The sequence below is a fragment of the Podarcis melisellensis genome (genome assembly GCF_964234715.1).
Source record: "Podarcis melisellensis genome assembly, chromosome: 2".
Lineage (NCBI taxonomy): Eukaryota > Metazoa > Chordata > Lepidosauria > Squamata > Lacertidae > Podarcis > Podarcis melisellensis.
In genome coordinates, this window is record NC_138529.1 from 10,590,511 (window position 1) to 10,609,072 (window position 18,562).

Below are 18,562 nucleotides of genomic sequence, written 5' to 3' on the forward strand. Positions count from 1 at the left end.
AATTATTATCCAAGAGGCAGTAGGGTAGAAGAGGGACAAAAATCAAGGGGGGGGGGGCAAGACTGGGAAGAAGGGTTGGATGTATTCTTCGTATCTGTGATCATTCCAAGTAAGTCCAGCATTTGGGTTTGGGGGCAGAATTCAGTGTCATGAGATGCTTTCATCTGGAGCTTGTGATTGCCCTCAAGTTTCTAGCCCTCATAGATGGGCCCTTAAAGGTAAAGGTAAAGGGACCCCTGACCATTAGGTCCAGTCGTGACAAACTCTGGGGTTGCGGCGCTCATCTCGCTTTATTGGCCGAGGGAGCCGGCATACAGCTTCTGGGTCATGTGGCCAGCATGACTAAGCCACTTCTGACGAACCAGAGCAGCGCATGGAAACACCGTTTACCTTCCGCCGGAGCGGTACCTATTTATCTACTTGCACTTTGATGTGCTTTCGAACTGCTAGGTTGGCAGGAGTAGGGACCGAGCAACGGGAGCTCACCCCGTCGCGGGGATTCGAACCGCCGACCTTCTGATTGGCAAGCCCTAGGCTTTGTGGTTTAACTCACAGCGCCACCTGCGTCCCCTAGACAGGCCCTTAGAAATGCCTTAACTGTTGGTGGCATAGGGACAGTTGTGGGTCTGTCCCACAACCAGCTCTCGTGCTCAGTAGATATGCCACAATGAAACAGATCAAATGCATAAACAGGGGTAAGACTCCCATTCCATCACTGGTCAGCTATCCCTGGAATTATGCTCTTCAGGTATTTTCAGATTGGGATTTCTGACCACACGAGCACCTCGTTGACACACTTTGCCCAGATGGGTTCTTAATGACCGATACGCCTCTGTCACTCTCTTGTAGGCTGCATGGGGTGGCAGTGCCCTCCTCTCGCAGAGGCACCGGCACCTTCTGAATGGGGTCGAGAGGTAGGCAATATTTACTCTTCAGTGGGCTTTGAGCTGTATACCAATGGACTGGTGATGCAAGGGCTGGAATGTTGCGTCCCAAAAGCAAGGAAGGATTGGACTCTGATTAATAAAATACACATGAGGCTTGACCAGCAAGACTCTGGGAAGAAGTGTCAATAATAATCTCTCCACCCCTTGGCCCAGGTCGTTTTATTCACAAAAGAACTTTTTACACAGTGTTCGTAAGAACCAATCAGATTTCCTCTGAGCATTAAAAAAAAACCCCATGTGGGACAAACTTAAAGTTAAAACTACAAAGAGCTAATTTGAGCATGCATACATTCTGGGGTAAATAAAACAGGACTAAAGGAGGAATGCATTCAGCAACCCCGGAGGTCATAAACAAGCAGTAAACATGAGAGGAAGGATGGCAAGGAAAGATTAGGCATCTTTATCACCTCCATGTGAAACTCTGTTTCCGGGCCCTAAGATCTACCTAAAGATTAACAAAAGCCACATCAAAGTAACCTACTATCTTTATGTACTGAGGATGCCTGGTCTGTGTTTCAGAATGCTTCTACGTGCTTGTCAGGCATAGAGAAATGGGTAGCAGAGAAAATGGCAGAGATGCAGAGGCTTGTGGGATTTGATCAGAAATTATTGTCTATAACCCAAGCCCAGTCAACGCAATGCTTTCATTGCGGACACAATGGCTTGTTCCATTTTTCATAATTCCTCATAGCAATCCCACCTGACCCCGACATCGGAAATGTGGATGGATGGGCTGGTGAAGCAGCTCAGCATATACCCAAGCAGCCAGTCTCGAGTCAGCAACTTTATATGGGACCAGCCAGGTAGAATCCCTACATACTTAATCCCCTCATAGAGGGTCACCTATGAATCTCAGCTAAAGCAATCCTTGACAGATGGCCATCCAACCTCTGCTTAAAAACCTCCAAGGAAAGGGAGTCCACAAGAGTTCCACAAAATGGTGGGCAGTTCCCTTGCCTGGCAAGCTGGCACAGAGAGCCCTGGATCCTGCCATAACAGATCCCTGGTGCCCTGTGACAGGTTGTATGTGAGGCTGCCTGTTCAGGGCCAAATATATCGGCAGCCCAATAGCTTTCAGATAAGACACCTGCCCCCCTGGCTAGCCACTGCTTGTCATTGGCCTGATTCATGTCCTTCATTGTTATGTACTGAGTTGAATAGAATCCAAAAGGCAACAGTCTGATTGGTCCTAGAACAATAGGATTCAGAATGCAGCAGTCTGATTGGTCCTAGAACAATAGGGTCCAGAATGTAGCAGTCTGACTGGTCCACAGGAGCCACCCAATCCAGCTCCAGGTGGAAGTGAATCCGCAACCTGATTGGCCTACAGGTGAATCCCGGAATTAGCCAATCACGTGGGGCCCATTGTGAAAATGATGTATATAAAGCAGACATTCTGGGGGAACTTCCATTCCTCCTCACCACTATGAGCTGAATAAAGAGAAGAAATCCACTCTCGACTCCGAATATATTTCATTCATAATATTACTGTCACGTCCAGGGCATCATTTTGCAACAGGCTGCTGCTGAGGTCCAATTCCAGGATGGGTCAAAGGAACCGGTGCCAGTAACAAGGCAGGCTGGGAGTCAGGCAGTAGAACAGGCAAACATGCATTGGGCAGGGAGAGGGGTCAAAAGCAGGAGATCCGGTCACAGATAGCCTGGAGGTCAGATATGGGGCTGGTCTCATTGAAAGAGGCTTGGCGTGGCTTCTAATGGTTATGAAAACATTAACATACACAAAGCTGTTGAGTTTTTGACCAAGAAAGGCATATGTTTTAATGGTTTAGCAAAGCTTCATTTTTTTATTTAAATGAGGCTAATAACATCCAGACTCTGCTGGCAAGATAAGCCAGCGTTTGGAAGGCTTGATATCTGAACAATGAACGATGGTGATGAAGGATGAGACTTGGGCTCCTTAGCCCCCTGCAGAAATATGCAAATGAACAAAAACAACAACAAAAAAAGTTTTAATTTATGACAACAGCATATAGTTTCCCTAACAGAGTGGTTGTCAATTGTTCTCTCCCCTCCCTCCATTATTTAACTTTTGTTTGTGTGTTGTGTGTGTGTTACAGATAGGTGCCAGACACTTAGGGTGAGCGAATGTATATTGCTGTTGAGCATGACAAGTTGGTTTTGATGGGAAGTTTTTATGTATCTACATTCGCTTGTGAATTCAACTGACCACCTTCATGCTACAGGCTCAGATGGGTCTGTCCCACAACAGTTCTGCAGCACAGAGGGCACTTTTAGCTGGCAGAGTCTTGTTTGGGAGACCAGAGTGCTGGTGGCACCGCTCCTGCCTGAAGACCTCCACCAGCGCCTTACTGTTACAGTGGATGTCAACAGCCACATAAAGTATATGTATTGATCATTCCAAACGACTGCAATTGCCTAAAGAGCCATTGGTGAATGTTGATACTGTTAGCATTTGCCTGAGTCTGTCCAAACAATGGAGGAATAAGTAAAATATATATTTGGGGCATTCTCAAAATTCACTCAGGGCTGTAAGCCCTGACTTGTGAAGGTCGAACTGACAGACATTTCCTTCTGGAAAAGCCTTGTTTACGTTGCAGCATTGGATTTTCTTCTCTCTACTCTTCCTGTTCCCACAACATTCCCACAACATTGCTTTTCATTTTCTTGCATATTAGGATAGTGTCAGGGAACTGACATCCGAGCCAGAGGTGGAGGCAAGGCTCCCAAGCGATGCTGGAGAAGGGCCAAGCAGGGAGAGAGGGAGCTCATCGGCTGGGGAAGGAAATCAGCGTAACACCAGGGATAAAGGGGGGCAGATGGGGGAATCGGCGAGGGGGCTCCAGGACTCCTCGCCGGAGACCAGCAGGGAGAGCACGGGTCCTCCGCTACCCACACCCACCCTGCACAGAAGACTTCCGCGCAGGGAAAGTAGGCGTAGACTTGGCGTCAAAGAACTTCTTTGCTGGAAGAAGTTCAAGAAACGCCCACTGACGGATTCTGCTAGCGACTGAACAGCCACGAAGTGAAGGGCTGTCCAGCCAGAAAAGGTTTAACCAGGCTACCTAGCCAGGAGTGGCGGCAACTTACGCACGAGCAACCCCATATAACCATTACAGATAGGATATGTTGAAACAAGCCGTGATAACGTTGTTCTTCTGTTTCCCTACACAGGGCAGATTCTGTAGCTTGGAATCCCCACAAAATGCTTATGACTGGACTGCAGTGTTCTGCCTTCCTGCTCCGAGACAACTCGGTAGGTATTTGGGCTGGGGATGATTCAGCTTAAGGAACTGGCCTAATGTCATGTGAGTGGCAAGGAAGGGGGGAAAAATGAAGAAAAGAGATGGCAGTGTCCCAACCACTTTTTGTTGGAATGTTGAAGGTGTTGGTTTCTGCTTCCCTCACTGAGCAGCAGAAGTGCTTGTCACAAGACAGGTGTTTACATTCCACACAGTCTGTACTGTTGGAGGTTTTCCCACGGGAACGGGAGACTGGATGTGACGTATACTGGTTTCCTGTTTTTCCCTGCTCTTTGCAGTTTCAGTTTGTGTGATTCTCTCTGTGCTTTAGAGGAGAGATGTCGCTTTCTCTGCTCCGGCAGAGGGAAAATGTTTTTCTGTAACATACCAGCTTTGAACTGTAAATAAAGTAGTATAGAGCATGTTGGCTCATACTTCTCATCATTCCGCTGTGCACTGGATACTGCTTATCAACAACATTTGGTTTCGGGCCCAGAAAAATGCAGTGTTTTGAGATTGGTCTTCAGAAGTCGGGCTCCTGGCAAAGGAATAAAGGAGCAAAGAGGATCGGAACAGCGGCAGAGGCACGGATCGCAAGGTATCTGCTCTGCGCGTCAAAATGATTGATGAAGGTATGTGCTACTGCTCCGGGCAGCCTGCCAGCTTCTAATTAATGGCTTTATGGCTGGACTTTGAACTTTTATAGCCGGTTTTTGCCGCGGCACAGGCAAATGGCTCAAAGGGACGCTATGCTGGGGGAAAACGAAAGTAAAGTGCAACTGCAGCTCTATGACGCAGCAAGAATTTAGCACAGCATAGAGAAAGGCACTTGGGGACTTTCACTTTTGAACTTGCTTTTGGAATGCAGTTTGAAGCAGCTGCAGATAAACAAAGCATATAAACAGAAGAGCGGCACAGGCTCACATGCAGAGGCTGTTTTGATTTTGCCTTTGGATTGAAGCAGCTGTACACAAAAGCAGCATAGATGACGCAAGAGGCAAATGCCAAAGCAGTCATGATGGCTAGCTGCAGAAGGCTGGATGAGGCAAGTGGGGAATTTGATACCACTGATCAGCCAAATGCTCAACTCACAGTAGCTTGTGATACTGCCATGGTTCAGAGTGAAGCATATCGGCGGGGTGCTGGCTGCATGGGAAATGGGGAGACTTCACAGACGTCATCCCATAGTGCAGTGGAACCACCAGATGGCGCCAAAGCTTTGAAGGCAGTGAAATGCTACTCGTGTGGACGTCTAGGCCATATGAAGAGGGAATGCAAATATCCCAGGGCCAAGACAGAGCAGCGCAGCGGAAGCTCATCGCGTGGAAAAGGCCAGAGCAAAGGCAAAGGTCCGGTGTCCAGGACAACGCAGCACAAGGCAATGGTCTCACGCTACGCTCCAAAGGTTGCAGAGGTTGCAGAGGTCCAGAAGACGTCTAGATCTTTCTTCGTTGTTGATTCGGCTGCAACGCATCACATGTGCAACGATAAGCGACTGTTCGTGTCTTTTACACCGCAGGAAGGTGCGATTCACCAGGCGGATGACCACACAATCCCCAGTAAAGGCTACGGAACTGTTGTTCTTCACAGTTTGGACTTATCGATACAGGATGTTCTTTATGTGCCGGACGCGAAACATAATCTGCTCAGCGTTGGACAGCTGATTGAGAAGAAGATTGACGTTTCCTTTAAGAACAATAGATGCATCATCACCAAGAAAAATGATTATCAGTTGTATGCTGAATTTGTTGATCGTTTGTTTGTTTTGTATTATGATGATGTTGTGCAGGATGACACTTGTTGCATTGCAGGTTCTAACAAAAGTTTGCATGCAGAATGTATTCACGACTTTCACAGGAAATTTGGACATTTGCATTTTGAGGCAGTATCTAAAATGCCTGCCTTGGTTGAAGGTATGACTATTAAACCCTGCAGGTACCACATGAAGTGCAAGGCATGCGCAGCAAACAAAGTGAAAATGGCTGCGAAAGGTAAGGTGTCTAGTAGGCAAGCTACAGAACCATACCAAATTATTCATGCTGATTTGGTTGGACCACTAGCGCCCTCTTTGGGTGGGAATAGGTACTTCATGGTTCTTATTGATGCATTTTCCAGGTATATTTTTGTGTACAATCTCAAGCAGAAATCAGAGGCTTTTCCTAGGTTCAAGGAATTCTGTGCTTGGTTGGGAAATGTGCATGGTAAGAAGATTAAGATTCTTTTCACCGACCGGGGGGGAGAGTTCACTTCTCAGCAGTTTGAAGCTTTTCTGGCTGAGAAAGGAATTCAACACGATTTGTCTAGTCCTCGCTCGCCATGGCAGAATGGGCTTGCGGAACGAGCAAATCAAACATTGCTTCAAGGGTTAAAAACCTTGCTGCATGATGCAAATCTTCCAGAGAGTTATTGGGCCGAAGCTCTCTCATGTTTCACTTACAGTTATAATCGCAGGTTATCTTCAGCGATTGGTTGTACCCCCTATGAGAAGATGTTTGGCAAGAAGCCATACATCAAACACATGAAAATTTTTGGTTCGGACATGTGGGTTCACTCACCACAACACTCAAAGTTAGACAAGCGTGGATTGCATGGTATCTTTCTAGGTTATCAGAAAGGCTCTTACAGAATAATGATGACTGACTCTAAGGAAATTAAGCTCACAAGAAGTGTTGAGTACAATGCCAAGTGGGGGGAGAATGTGGGAATTTTCCAATGTTATCCTGATGACAGTGATGAGACTGAGGATAGTCAACAGCAAAAGCAACCACAACAACCCACACCCACTGATGAAGGTTCTGATTCTGAGTCTGAAACTGAATCAGATGATTCAGAGGATTTCAAGAGTGCGAAAGCCTCTATGCGACCCTCTGAAAGCTCTGATCAGGAATTGGAGGAACCATTGTTCACAATAGGTCACTTTTCTCCTAAGAAGGAAGAGGAAAGTGTTGAAGACTTAAGGCTAATTCGTAGGTCACAGAGAGCCACAAAAGGCAGACCTCCAAAGAGATTTGCTGATGAGTTTGCTAACATAGCAGTGACAGCTGTTAAAAGCTCCAAGAAGGTTTTTGAACCTTCAAGTTTCCAAGAAATCCAGGATTTGGATTCAAAGGAAGCTGAGCCATGGTTAAATGCCATGAAGGCTGAGCTTGATTCCTTGGAAAGGAACAAAACATGGGACCTTGTTCCAGTAGTTCCAGGAATGAAATTGCTTGGAAGCAAATGGGTCTTCAAAGCGAAGACTGATCAAAATGGCAAGATAGTCAGACACAAAGCCAGATTGGTAGCCAGAGGATTTGCTCAGGTACCAGGTGAAGACTATCACGAGACCTACTCACCCACAGTGAGGTATGAGAGCATTAGGCTTATGCTCAAGCTAGCTGCAGAGGAAAATCTACACATTAGTCACCATGATGTGAATACAGCTTTTCTGTACGGATCTCTAAATGAATCACTTTATATGCTTCCACCTGATGGCGTACAGGTAAAACAGGGATTTGTTTGTGCTCTGAAAAAGTCAATTTATGGTCTCAAACAAAGTGCACGGTGTTGGCACACAAAACTCACTGAAGTATTGTTTTCTCTAGGTTTTAAGCAAGGGAAAGCTGATCCATGTGTATTTGTCAAAGAGGAGGGGCAAGAGAAACTATTGTTTGTTTTATGTTGATGATCTTTTATTCTTTTGGAAAGATGTCACAATGTACAATAACGCCCTAGCTCAACTGAAAGAGCACTTTGACATGAAAGATCTTGGTGAGGTAAACAACTACCTATCTCTGGAAATAGAGAGAGATCAAGATGGTAACATTCTAGTACACCAGTCACGGAAAATTGCTGATGTGTTAAGCAAACTAAACCTGATGGACGCTAACCCTGTGGACACACCGATGATAACAGGTTATCAGGTAGATGACACTGAAGAAGCATTTTCTGACACTACACTGTACAGAAGTGTGCTAGGCAAGCTAAACTTCATTGCCAGATGTTCAAGACCAGACATTGCTGTTAGCTGTAATTTGCTAAGCAGACAAGTCAACAATCCTACTGTTAAGGATTGGAAAGCTCTGAAACGCATAGCGCGGTATTTGAAAGGCACTATGCATTACAGACTGAGATTTAACATTCAGAAGTCTGGTGGTCTTGAGATATTTGCAGATGCAAGTTTTGGAAGTGACACTACAGACAGGAAAAGTACGTCTGGAGTTTGCTATAAGTACAATCAGGGTCTATTTGATTGGTCATGCAAGAAGCAAACAACAGTTAGCTTAAGTACTTGTGAAGCTGAACTGAATGCACTGTCTTATTCACTTAAAGATTGTGAATGGTTGTTACAATTGTGCAAAGACATGAAAATTCCTGTCAAATGTCCAATCCAGGTTTACCAGGACAACAAAGCATGTTTGGCTTTGCTGAATTCTGAAGGTTGTAAGCAAAGCACGAAGCACTTGCAATTGAAGGTGCAACATGCTAGGGAACGTATTCAGAAGGGACTCGTAACGGTGTCCTATATGCCAGGTAATGAAATTCCTGCTGATGTATTGTCCAAGATTGTATCAAAGGATCAACACTGTACCTATGTGCAGAAGTTGGGTTTGTACTGATATTGTACGAACACGCTGCCCAGTGATGTTCACAGAAAGGGGGAGGATGTTGGTTTCTGCTTCCCTCACTGAGCAGCAGAAGTGCTTGTCACAAGACAGGTGTTTACATTCCACACAGTCTGTACTGTTGGAGGTTTTCCCACGGGAACGGGAGACTGGATGTGACGTATACTGGTTTCCTGTTTTTCCCTGCTCTTTGCAGTTTCAGTTTGTGTGATTCTCTCTGTGCTTTAGAGGAGAGATGTCGCTTTCTCTGCTCCGGCAGAGGGAAAATGTTTTTCTGTAACATACCAGCTTTGAACTGTAAATAAAGTAGTATAGAGCATGTTGGCTCATACTTCTCATCATTCCGCTGTGCACTGGATACTGCTTATCAACAACAGAAGGTGGCAGGAGAGGATATTTATTAATATCCTTCCTAACTTGTGCTAGCAAGTTCCTTTGCTTAGCAGAGTGCATTCCCCCTTCACACAGCAGGAAACTGGTTGCAAATTCATGTGAGTTTCATAACAACAACAACAACAACAACAACAACAACAACAAAACAACAATTTATTATTTATACCCTGCCACTCTGGGCGGCTTCCAACAAAATATTAAAATACAGTAGTCTATTAAACATCAAAAGCTTCCCTAAACAGGGTACCTTCAGATGTCTTCTAAAAGTCTGGTAGTTGTTTTTCTCTTTGACATCTGGTGGGAGGGCGTTCCACAGGCAGAGGGCCACTACCGAGAAGGCCCTCTGCCTGGTTCCCTGTAACTTGGCTTCTCGCAGCGAGGGAACTGCCAGGAGGCCCTCGGCGCTGGATCTCAGTGTCTGGACAGAATGATGGGGGTGGAGACGCTCCTTCAGGTATACTGGACCAAGGCCGTTTAGGCCTTTAAAGGTCAGCACCAACACTTTGAATTGTGCTCGGAAATGTACTGGGAGCCAATGTAGGTCTTTCAAGGTGTTATGTGGTCTCGGTCACCAGTCTAGCTGCCACATTCTGGATTAGTTGTAGTTTCTGGGTCACCTTCAAAGGTAGCCCAACACAGAGCTCATTTCAGTAGTCCAAGCGAGAGATAACTAGAGCATGCACCACTCTGGCGAGACAGTCTGCGGGCAAAAAGCAATTCAATCTGGCTTGTCCAGATTGAAAAGTGTTCTAATATTTCCTGGTAAGACCTCTTGAATCCTAAAAGAATCCTAAAAGAATAAAGACACCACAGTCTTATTCATAAGTGTAATGGTTCTAGGGGTTGCTTGTGCGTAAGTTGCTGCCACTCCTGGCTAGGTTACCTGGTTGAACCCTTTCTGTCTGGACAGCCCTTCACTTTGTGGCTGTCTCAATCGCTGGCAGAATCCGTCAGTGGGCGTTTCTTGAACTTCTTCCAGCAAAGAAGTTCTTTGACGCCGAGTCTCCTCCTACTCTCCCTGTGCGGAAGTTTTCTGCGCAGGGACGGTGTGGGCAGCGGAGGACCCGTGCTCTCCCCGCTGGTCTCCGGCGAGGAGTCCTGGAGCCTCCTCTCCGATTCCCCCATCTGCCCCCCTTCTCCACTGGTGTTACGCTGATTTCCTTCCCCAGCAGATGGGCTGCCTCTCTCCCTACTGGGACCCTCTCCGGCATCCCTCTGTAGCCTTCCCTCCGCCTCTAGCTCCGATGGCAGTTCCCTGACAATAAGCAATAAAAAGAAAGTTGACTCACGATCAGGCAGGGCACAGTGTGATCCCTGAAGGCAGGCTTTAGGCTTAAAGTTACAAACATATACAAAAAGGTTCACCCCATAAGGGAGATGACCTGGGGGACTGCTTGGCTGGCAGCCAGCAGTTCAGTCCAGGAAGTTCGCAGGACGAAAGGAAGATGGAGGAAGAGAGGGAGTGGCAGCATGCCTTGTCCTTTTACCTGGTCTGGAAAGGTCACGCCCACCCACTAGTCACGTGCAAGGAAGGATGCTCCAGCCAGGTGTAACAGGAAGTTTGACTGGCTGGACCAACAGCCCCTTGCATGTCCACTCTAGGAAAACAAAGAATGTTGTATTTGACTGCTCCCAGTGGATTGCATGCCACACTTTGGTCTGTGGCCCCACACACCACTCATTTTGACCCCCCACTCACAACCAGCTTGTGAGAACTTGACAGATCACCCCCAAGGAAATGTGGCCCTTTCCACTCCTGCCTCTACCCAAAAGTCAAGGTGAGGTCTGTGTGTATGTACGCTATGCAAAGATATATACAGATTTGCATATATTTGCTTATTGGTTGTGCTGAATTTATTGTGCTTCTGCTAGCTATCGCAAGGGGGGAGCTATGCAGAAGAATCCCAAACCCCCCGCCCTCTGACTAAGGCAAACAGTCCCCAGCTGCCCCCTGACTCTGAAACAACCATTTGCAATAATAAGGGATAGACACTTAAAAAATAAATTGGAGCTTAGATTCAGACAGATATTTTTTTTTGGGGGGGGGGGGGAATTCTTGACTACACATGGCCCTAGTCCTACCCGTCTCAGTGAGCTCTCATTGGCCCATGCAGGCTTGATGTTTGTCTCTCAGATTTGCAAGGTCCCACTTCCACCTCCAGACCAGGACTTCTCAAAGAGAATTAATTGATGTCTGTTTTTATGCATATTGTGTTGTTTTTGTGATGTTAGCCACACTGAGCCCAGCCTCGGCTGGGGACGGCAGGATTCAAATAAAAAATTATTATTATTATTATTATTATTAAGAGTAGCCCAGCTCATAAGGGGCGAGGCAGTCCTTGAGATCTGCTGTGGAGACACTTCCCTTTGTGTCCTCTCCACTTTCGAACTGCACTTAGCTGGGATGCGGAGAAACAGCTGTCTCCATCAACCAGCTTTCCCCAACCCGGTGGCCTCCAGGTGTTTTGGACTACGATTCCCATCATCCGCATGTTACTGGCTAGGGCTGGTGGGAACTGTACTCCAAAACATGATGCTGACTGTGGATGATGGGATTTGGAGTCCAAAACATCTGGAGTGCCCAAGGTTGTGGAAGTGTGTCCTATATTGTGGTTGTTGTTTTTCCCTGTGGAAGCCTGGTCTTGCTCCAGTCCCAAAAGTTCTTCAGTCTCCTGATCTTTCTTTTTTTAAAAAAAATCGCATGGTTTTATCCTGTGTATTTCTTACCTTAACTGTGGTTGAAAGCCACACTATTTATTTATTTATTTATTTATTTATTTATTTAATATCAATCCTGCCCTTCATACGAAGATCGCGGGGCAGTTTACACTATAGAAACACAAATGACATACCATAATAACGAACAATTTTTTAAAAAAAGACCATAGACTATTTAAGTACCCAAAGGCCTGAGAGAAGAGGAATGTTTTTGACTAGCAGCTAAAGATATGTAATGAAGGCACCAGGCAAGCCTCCCTGGGGAGAGCATTCCACAAGCAGGGTGCCAACACGGAAAAGTCCCTGCTCTCATGTTGATGCCTTCTGGGCCTCTAATGGAAGAGACATGCGAAGAAGGGCCTCTAGAGAATGATCAAAAGCCATTTTAATGGACCGGGTGGGGAAAGGCAGGAATATGTTGCAATAGAACGTAGGAACATATTTTGTTTTTTTTTAATTCTGTTTTGGCTTCTCCTCCCTGGCAGGGCCTGCTGCAGAGATGCCACTGCGCTGAAGCCACTTACCTATTCCAGACGGACAAGTTCTACAACAGGACTTACGACAGGGGGGACCAGACAATCCAGTGTGGCCGCAAAGTCGACTGCTTCAAGCTGTGGCTGATGTGGAAGGCCAATGGCACCAGGGGTTTACAGCAGAGAGTCGACAGGGCCTTCGCCATGACCAGGTGCACCTCGCGGGGTAAGGGTGGGAGCGGGGTGGGTGGTCTCTCTTTCAGCTTGTCCTTTCTCAAAGCCGAGGGGATCGGGATGACACCTCCATTGCCTATGTGCCAGCAGGTGAATGTTACAGAACTCATCCCAGTTTCCTGGCCTTCTCCTTCTTCCCTCCGCTAGGTACCTGGCTGATGAGATCAAGAAGAGAGAAGGCTTTCAGCTGGTGATAGAGGTAAGAAGTGCCTGAGCTCCAGGACTCGACAGGCCTCAGTCTCAGAATCTGTATTCGGTGGTAGGGCTCAACCCTAGGACACAATAGGGCGCCCGTAGGCTTGCTGAGACTTTCACTATTCTTTGATTAGTCTTACACCTATGAAGCAATGACAAACCTAGGCAGCATCTTAAAAAGCAGAGACATCACCTTGCCAACAATGGTCCGTATAGTTAAAGCTGTGGTTTTCCCAGTAGTGATGTATGGAAGTGAGAGCAGGACCATAAAGAAGGCTGATCGCTGAAGAATTGATGCTTTTGAATTCTGGTGCTGGAGGAGAGTCTTGAGAGTCCCATGGACTGCAAGAAGATCAAACCTATCCATTCTGAAGGAAATCAGCCCTGAGTGCTCACTGGAAGGACAGCTTTCGTGAAGCTGAAACTCCAATACTTTGGTCACCTCATGAGAAGAGAAGACTCCCTGGAAAAGACCCTGATGTTGGGAAAGATGGAGGGCACCAGGAGAAGGGGACGACAGAGGACGAGATGGTTGGACAGTGTTCTCGAAGCTCCCAACATGAGTTTGACCAAACTGCAGGAGGCAGTGGAAGACAGGAGTGCCTGGTGTGCTCTGGTCCATGGGGTCATGAAGAGTTGGTAATGACTAAACAACGACAACACCTATAAAGGTGTCGTTTGTAATGTTGGACCAATGATTCCTCAAGCCCTTAAGCAGTGTGGCTGTCTTTGTGGGGGACCTTTACTAGTCCTCATTGAGGTTATTTTGGAGAAGGCAGGAACTGAACTCAGAGCACTCCGCATGCAAAGCACACACTCTTCACTCGGAGCTGCAGGCTGATTCCTCACCTGCAATCAACCACCAAAGCTGTCAAACAAATTTGATCCTTGGCATCTTTCTTTGGTGTTTTCGGTGAAACATGCCCACCTGCCAGACAATGGGCATCCTGTGCCACCAAGCACGGAGATCTAAACCTTATAAAACAGGTCACTTCTATCTATAATTTTTGCGCTTTGCAGCAGTAAGATCCAAGGTCACCCTGAGCCTGGCTTGAACTCTCAAGGCACCTGATGATTGACAGGATAAAGATGCACCCCTGCAGATAGGGGGTGTATGCTATAGAAATATAAACCAGGGCCCCCAGAACGTCGCGCTTCACAGGGGATGGGTGTGTAGGAGAAATATAGTCCTGAACACTTCCCTTAAGATGTCTTGTTCTTCTTTTCTTTTAGCCGGAATTCATCAATCTGTGCTTTTGGTACGTGCCTCCCAGCCTACGCGGGAAGGAGGGATGCACAGATTACTGTCTGAGATTGGGCAAGGTAATAATAATAATAATAATAATAATAATAATAATAATAATAATAATGTATTTATACCCCGCCCATCTGGCTGGTTTCCCCAACCACTCTGGGCAGCTCCCAACAGAATATTAAAAACACCAAACATTAAAAACTTCCCTAAACAGGGCTGCCTTCAGGTGTCTTCTAAAAGTCAGATACAGTGGTACCTCTGGATACGAACGGGATCCGTTCTGGAGCCCTGTCCCCATCTAAAAGCAAACGTAACTAGTGACGGCACATCTGCACACACGTGCGCCGCTTTTCGCTGCTTCTGTGCATGTGCGTGACACCATTTTGAGCGTCTGCGCATGCGCAAGCGGCAAAACCTGGAAGTATCGCGCTCCGTTATTTCTGGGTTGCCACGGAGCGCAACTGGAACGCGCTCAACCGAAGCGCATTCAACCCGAGGTATGACTGTAGTTGTTTATTTCCTTGACATCTGATGTAAGGGCACGCCACAGGGAGGGCACCACAACCAAAAGGCCCTCTGCCTGGTTCCCTGTAACCCCACTTCTTGCAGTGAGGGAACTGCCAGAAGACTCTTGGAGCTGCAGCTTAGTGTCCGGGCTGAACGATGGGGGTGGGGGTGGGGACACTCCTTCAGATATACTGGGCCGAGGCCATTTAGGGCTTTAAAGGTCAGCATCAACACTTTGAATTGTGCTCGGAAATGTACTGGGAGTGTTGAGACTCCTGTGCAGCCTTTCTCAACCTGTGGGTCCCCAGATGTTGTTGAACTACAACTCCCATCACCCATAGACAGATAGGCCAGAGCTCAGTGATGATGGGAGTTGTAGTCCAACAACATCTGGGGACCCACAGGTTGAGAACCGCTGCTGTAAAGGAAATGGTCCACTCTGACAGGAGGCCGTGGATATTGTGCATGTGCTCATTCTGCATGTGCTCATTCTTCTAAACTGGGTTGGGTGGGTGCTGCGTCCCAGTGTCCAACCAAACTCTGAAACTGGGTTCCTTCTTTGCCCGGGTTTAGGTGGCTCCTATGATCAAGGAGCGAATGATGAAGAAAGGGTCCATGATGGTGAGCTACCAGCCACTTGGCAACAGAGTCAACTTCTTCCGCCAGGTGGTGACTAACCCTGCAGTCACCCGAGAGGACTTGGACTTCTTCCTTGACGAGATCGAGAGGCTCGGAAGAGACCTGTAGCAGCTCTGTGGCCCACTTCTCTGGACCCTCTGGCAATGCAGGTGGGACTTTACACCTGAAATCCAGGAGCCTTCGGTTTTCTTTCTCCACCGCCTCCCTCTGCAAACCTTACAAGAAGCAGCTGAAGCTGCAACTTGCCAGGGCCTCCAGCTCGCTTTCCCCCATTCTCACCTCATCCCTCTTCACATAAACATCAATGATATCTGGAACGCCACCGGGCCTTCCTTCTTCAGAAAGGGGAACAGCCGAGGCTGCTGCAAGGAGCTTATGGAAGTGGAAGGTGAGACATGGAGGAGGAAGCAACAGTCAGCCTTCAAGGCCCACTGCAGAACAACAAAAGACCCCAAAGACCCGTTCTCTGGCCTGCTTGCACAAACCTTGCTTTCTCTTTTAAAACAAGAATTTGATTAAAAATTGTTTTCATTCCTCTTTTTCTAGTGTTTTTTTTAAATAAAAAAACCCACAACCACAAAGCAATGCTTTTTTGCTTTGCTTCATGGAGCACCCTCGGTGATCTTGTAGAGTTTGATAAAGAAAAACAGAGGTCCCTGCCTCCGAGGAGCTTCCAGCCTAAACTCAGTGTTGCATTTGGGTCTGATGGACGTACAATACAAGCTGGGAAACTTATCAAACAGTAAGAAATCAACACACGCCTAAATTTCAGCTTGAGGTCCAAGACAAATTCCGCTTGGCCTGCAGAATGCCCCTGGTGTCTCCTGTTTAAAAATAGAACCAGGAAGTGGTGCGGGGGGTGTGTGTGTCTGCCTGAGACTCTGAAGCGAGCCACAGCCACCCACAGTAGATATTGCCAGGCTAGATGAGCAGGCAGGGTTGGGTCCAACCTTAGTCATAGGGTGCATCTACGCACAGGGAAAAATGTTATAAATAAGTAGAAATTAAATCGTTATAACAAAAGAAAAAGAAACGCTATGTAAAAATCTGCACAGAATTTTTTTTGCTCTCCAGCGCCATCTGGTGTTGCATGTTTATAACACATATTTTGACTAATGTAGCTGAGTCCATTCTCACAAGTTGAAATTAATGAATGTGACTTTAGATTAGCGGTGCCATATTTCAAACAGTGAAAATCTGGACAGAAAAATTGTCGAGCTTTTTTTGGCACTACCATACATGGGCTGCCATACATCCGGATTTCTGCCCAAACAACGATTTCCGCTCAGACACTGCTAGAGACAGCAGCATTCTGGATATGTCCGGAGAATCCATTGATTTAAACACAGCCCATGGTCTTAACCTTTGGTATAACGCAACTTCCTCACCCCTTTTGCCAGCTTTCAAGGCCAGGAATGAGCAAAGGCTCTCAGATGCCCTGTTTTCCTGGAATGGTTCCATATTTTTTGGATCCAGCTGCCATTTCTTTCATTATAGGGCAGCAGTTTGTTCACTTGAACATTAAGTTTTGAACAGGATTGGTTAATTAGTGGCTCTCTGTTTATTAAACAGCCACGTTAGTGCTATTTCTCTCCTTATAATCTCTTCCTAAACAGCCCATCGACGCTCAGAAAAACCAACACTATTGCATCTTTGTGGGACCAGTGCCCATGTTTTGTGCCAAGTTTTGTGCTATTTTTGTAGAAAGCTAACAACCTGCTGGCCTTCCAGAATACTCAATACAGTGGTACCTCAGGTTACATACGCTTCAGGTTACAGACTCCGCTAACCCAGAAATAGTGCTTCAGGTTGAAAACTTTGCTTCAGGATGAGAACAGAAATCGTGTTCTGGCAGCACGGCAGCAGCAGGAGGCCCCATTAGCTAAAGTGGTGCTTCAGGTTAAGAACAGTTTCAGGTTAAGAACGGACCTCCGGAATGAATTAAGTACTTAACCCGAGGTACCACTGTACCAGCTTCTTGAGCCACTAGGAGTCACGGTGGGGTGTTTCTTTTGAATAATTGTTGGTGGGATGATAAGTGTTTTGTCGTGTTCTGAGGTGTGGTGGAGCATTAACTCTGTATGTTAACGGGGTTAATGAGGTCAACATTGTTGACAGCCGTGGAGAGGGATCCAGCAGAGGAAGGTTTGGGAGGAAAGGTAAGTAGCTCAGTCTTTATTTATTTATTTATTAATAGCATAACAATGTCGGCTAGTGAATATTCCATTGCAAAAAAAAAGAAAAAAAGGAGAAATGACTAAAAAGAAGACACCTAACTCAGGTGACGATATATCTTGTTGCAACTCAGAACTATTGTCACCGCATCTGAAAAAGAAAATACATACAATACAGAGACCCAAAATGTTTCTACCAGAGGGGCCACAGAACCCACACCTTAACACAGTTTAGAGCCCCGTCCCATAAAAATTGTAGTGCCAGCAAACACCATCTTGAGGCTGTTTTCCTGTATCCCTGGTGTGAAGATGGTTGCCTTGCCATGGCTTATTCTCCTGGTTCTGTGCTCGTACCATGTCCCCAGGCCATCTTTATCTGAAGCAGGTCAGAAGACCTGCCATTGAGAATAACAAATTTGCAAGACTAGGCCCTTAGAAGAGCTCTGAGATAACAACACCAGCCCCTTAAGCTGAGTTTATTGCATTTATAGCCACACTTTTCCTCCAAGGAGCTCAAAGTGGTGTACATGGTTCTCCCCCCGCCCCCCATCTCATTTAAGCCCCACAACAACCCTGTGAGGTAGGTTAGGCTGAGGGGCAGTGACTGAGCCCAAGATGAGCTTCGTGGCTGAGTGGAGATTCGAACTCTGGTCACACAGGCCCTACTCTGACACTCTAACCACTAACACCACACTGGCTCAGTTAAAGATCTGTTTGATTGCTCTATGATGATAATAATTTTATTATTTATACCCTGCTCATCTCACTGGGTTTCCCTAGCCCAGGGATCAGCAAACGTTTTCAGCAGGGGGCCAGTCCACTGTCCCTCAGACCTTGTGGGGGGCCAGACTATATTTTTTTGGGGAAATGTAGCAATTTCTGTGCTCCACAAATAACCCAGAGATGAATTTTAAATAAAAGCACGTATTCTACTCATGTAAAAACACCAGGCAGGCCCCACAAATAACCCAGAGATGCATTTTAAATAAAAGGACACATTTCACTCATGTAAAAACACGCTGATTCCCGGTCTGTCCGCGGACCAGATTTACAAGGTGATTGGGCCGGATCCGGCCCCTGGGCCTTAGTTTGCCTATCCATGCCCTAGCCACTCTGGGTGGCTTCCAGCACATATTAAAATAAGCTCCTTCATAAGGATGACCTGGTATAATGGCAGCCAGGGTGTTTGTTGCACTTTCAGA

General features: G+C 46.6%; 1 protein-coding gene across 4 annotated transcripts in view; it reads left to right on the plus strand.

Moving 5' to 3' along the window:
• Window positions 1-15,700, plus strand: part of CSAD (cysteine sulfinic acid decarboxylase) — a 32,580-nt gene extending 16,880 nt beyond the window's left edge. For all 4 annotated transcript variants that reach the window (XM_081898751.1, XM_081898753.1, XM_081898750.1 and 1 more), the window contains exons 10-15: window positions 850-914; window positions 4,101-4,182; window positions 12,369-12,568; window positions 12,738-12,789; window positions 14,019-14,108; window positions 15,121-15,700. In XM_081898751.1, the coding sequence (XP_081754877.1) occupies window positions 850-914; window positions 4,101-4,182; window positions 12,369-12,568; window positions 12,738-12,789; window positions 14,019-14,108; window positions 15,121-15,294 (663 nt within the window). In that variant the 3' untranslated portion in view covers window positions 15,295-15,700. The remainder of the gene's footprint in view (window positions 1-849; window positions 915-4,100; window positions 4,183-12,368; window positions 12,569-12,737; window positions 12,790-14,018; window positions 14,109-15,120) is intronic.
• Window positions 15,701-18,562: the final 2,862 nt, after the last annotated feature.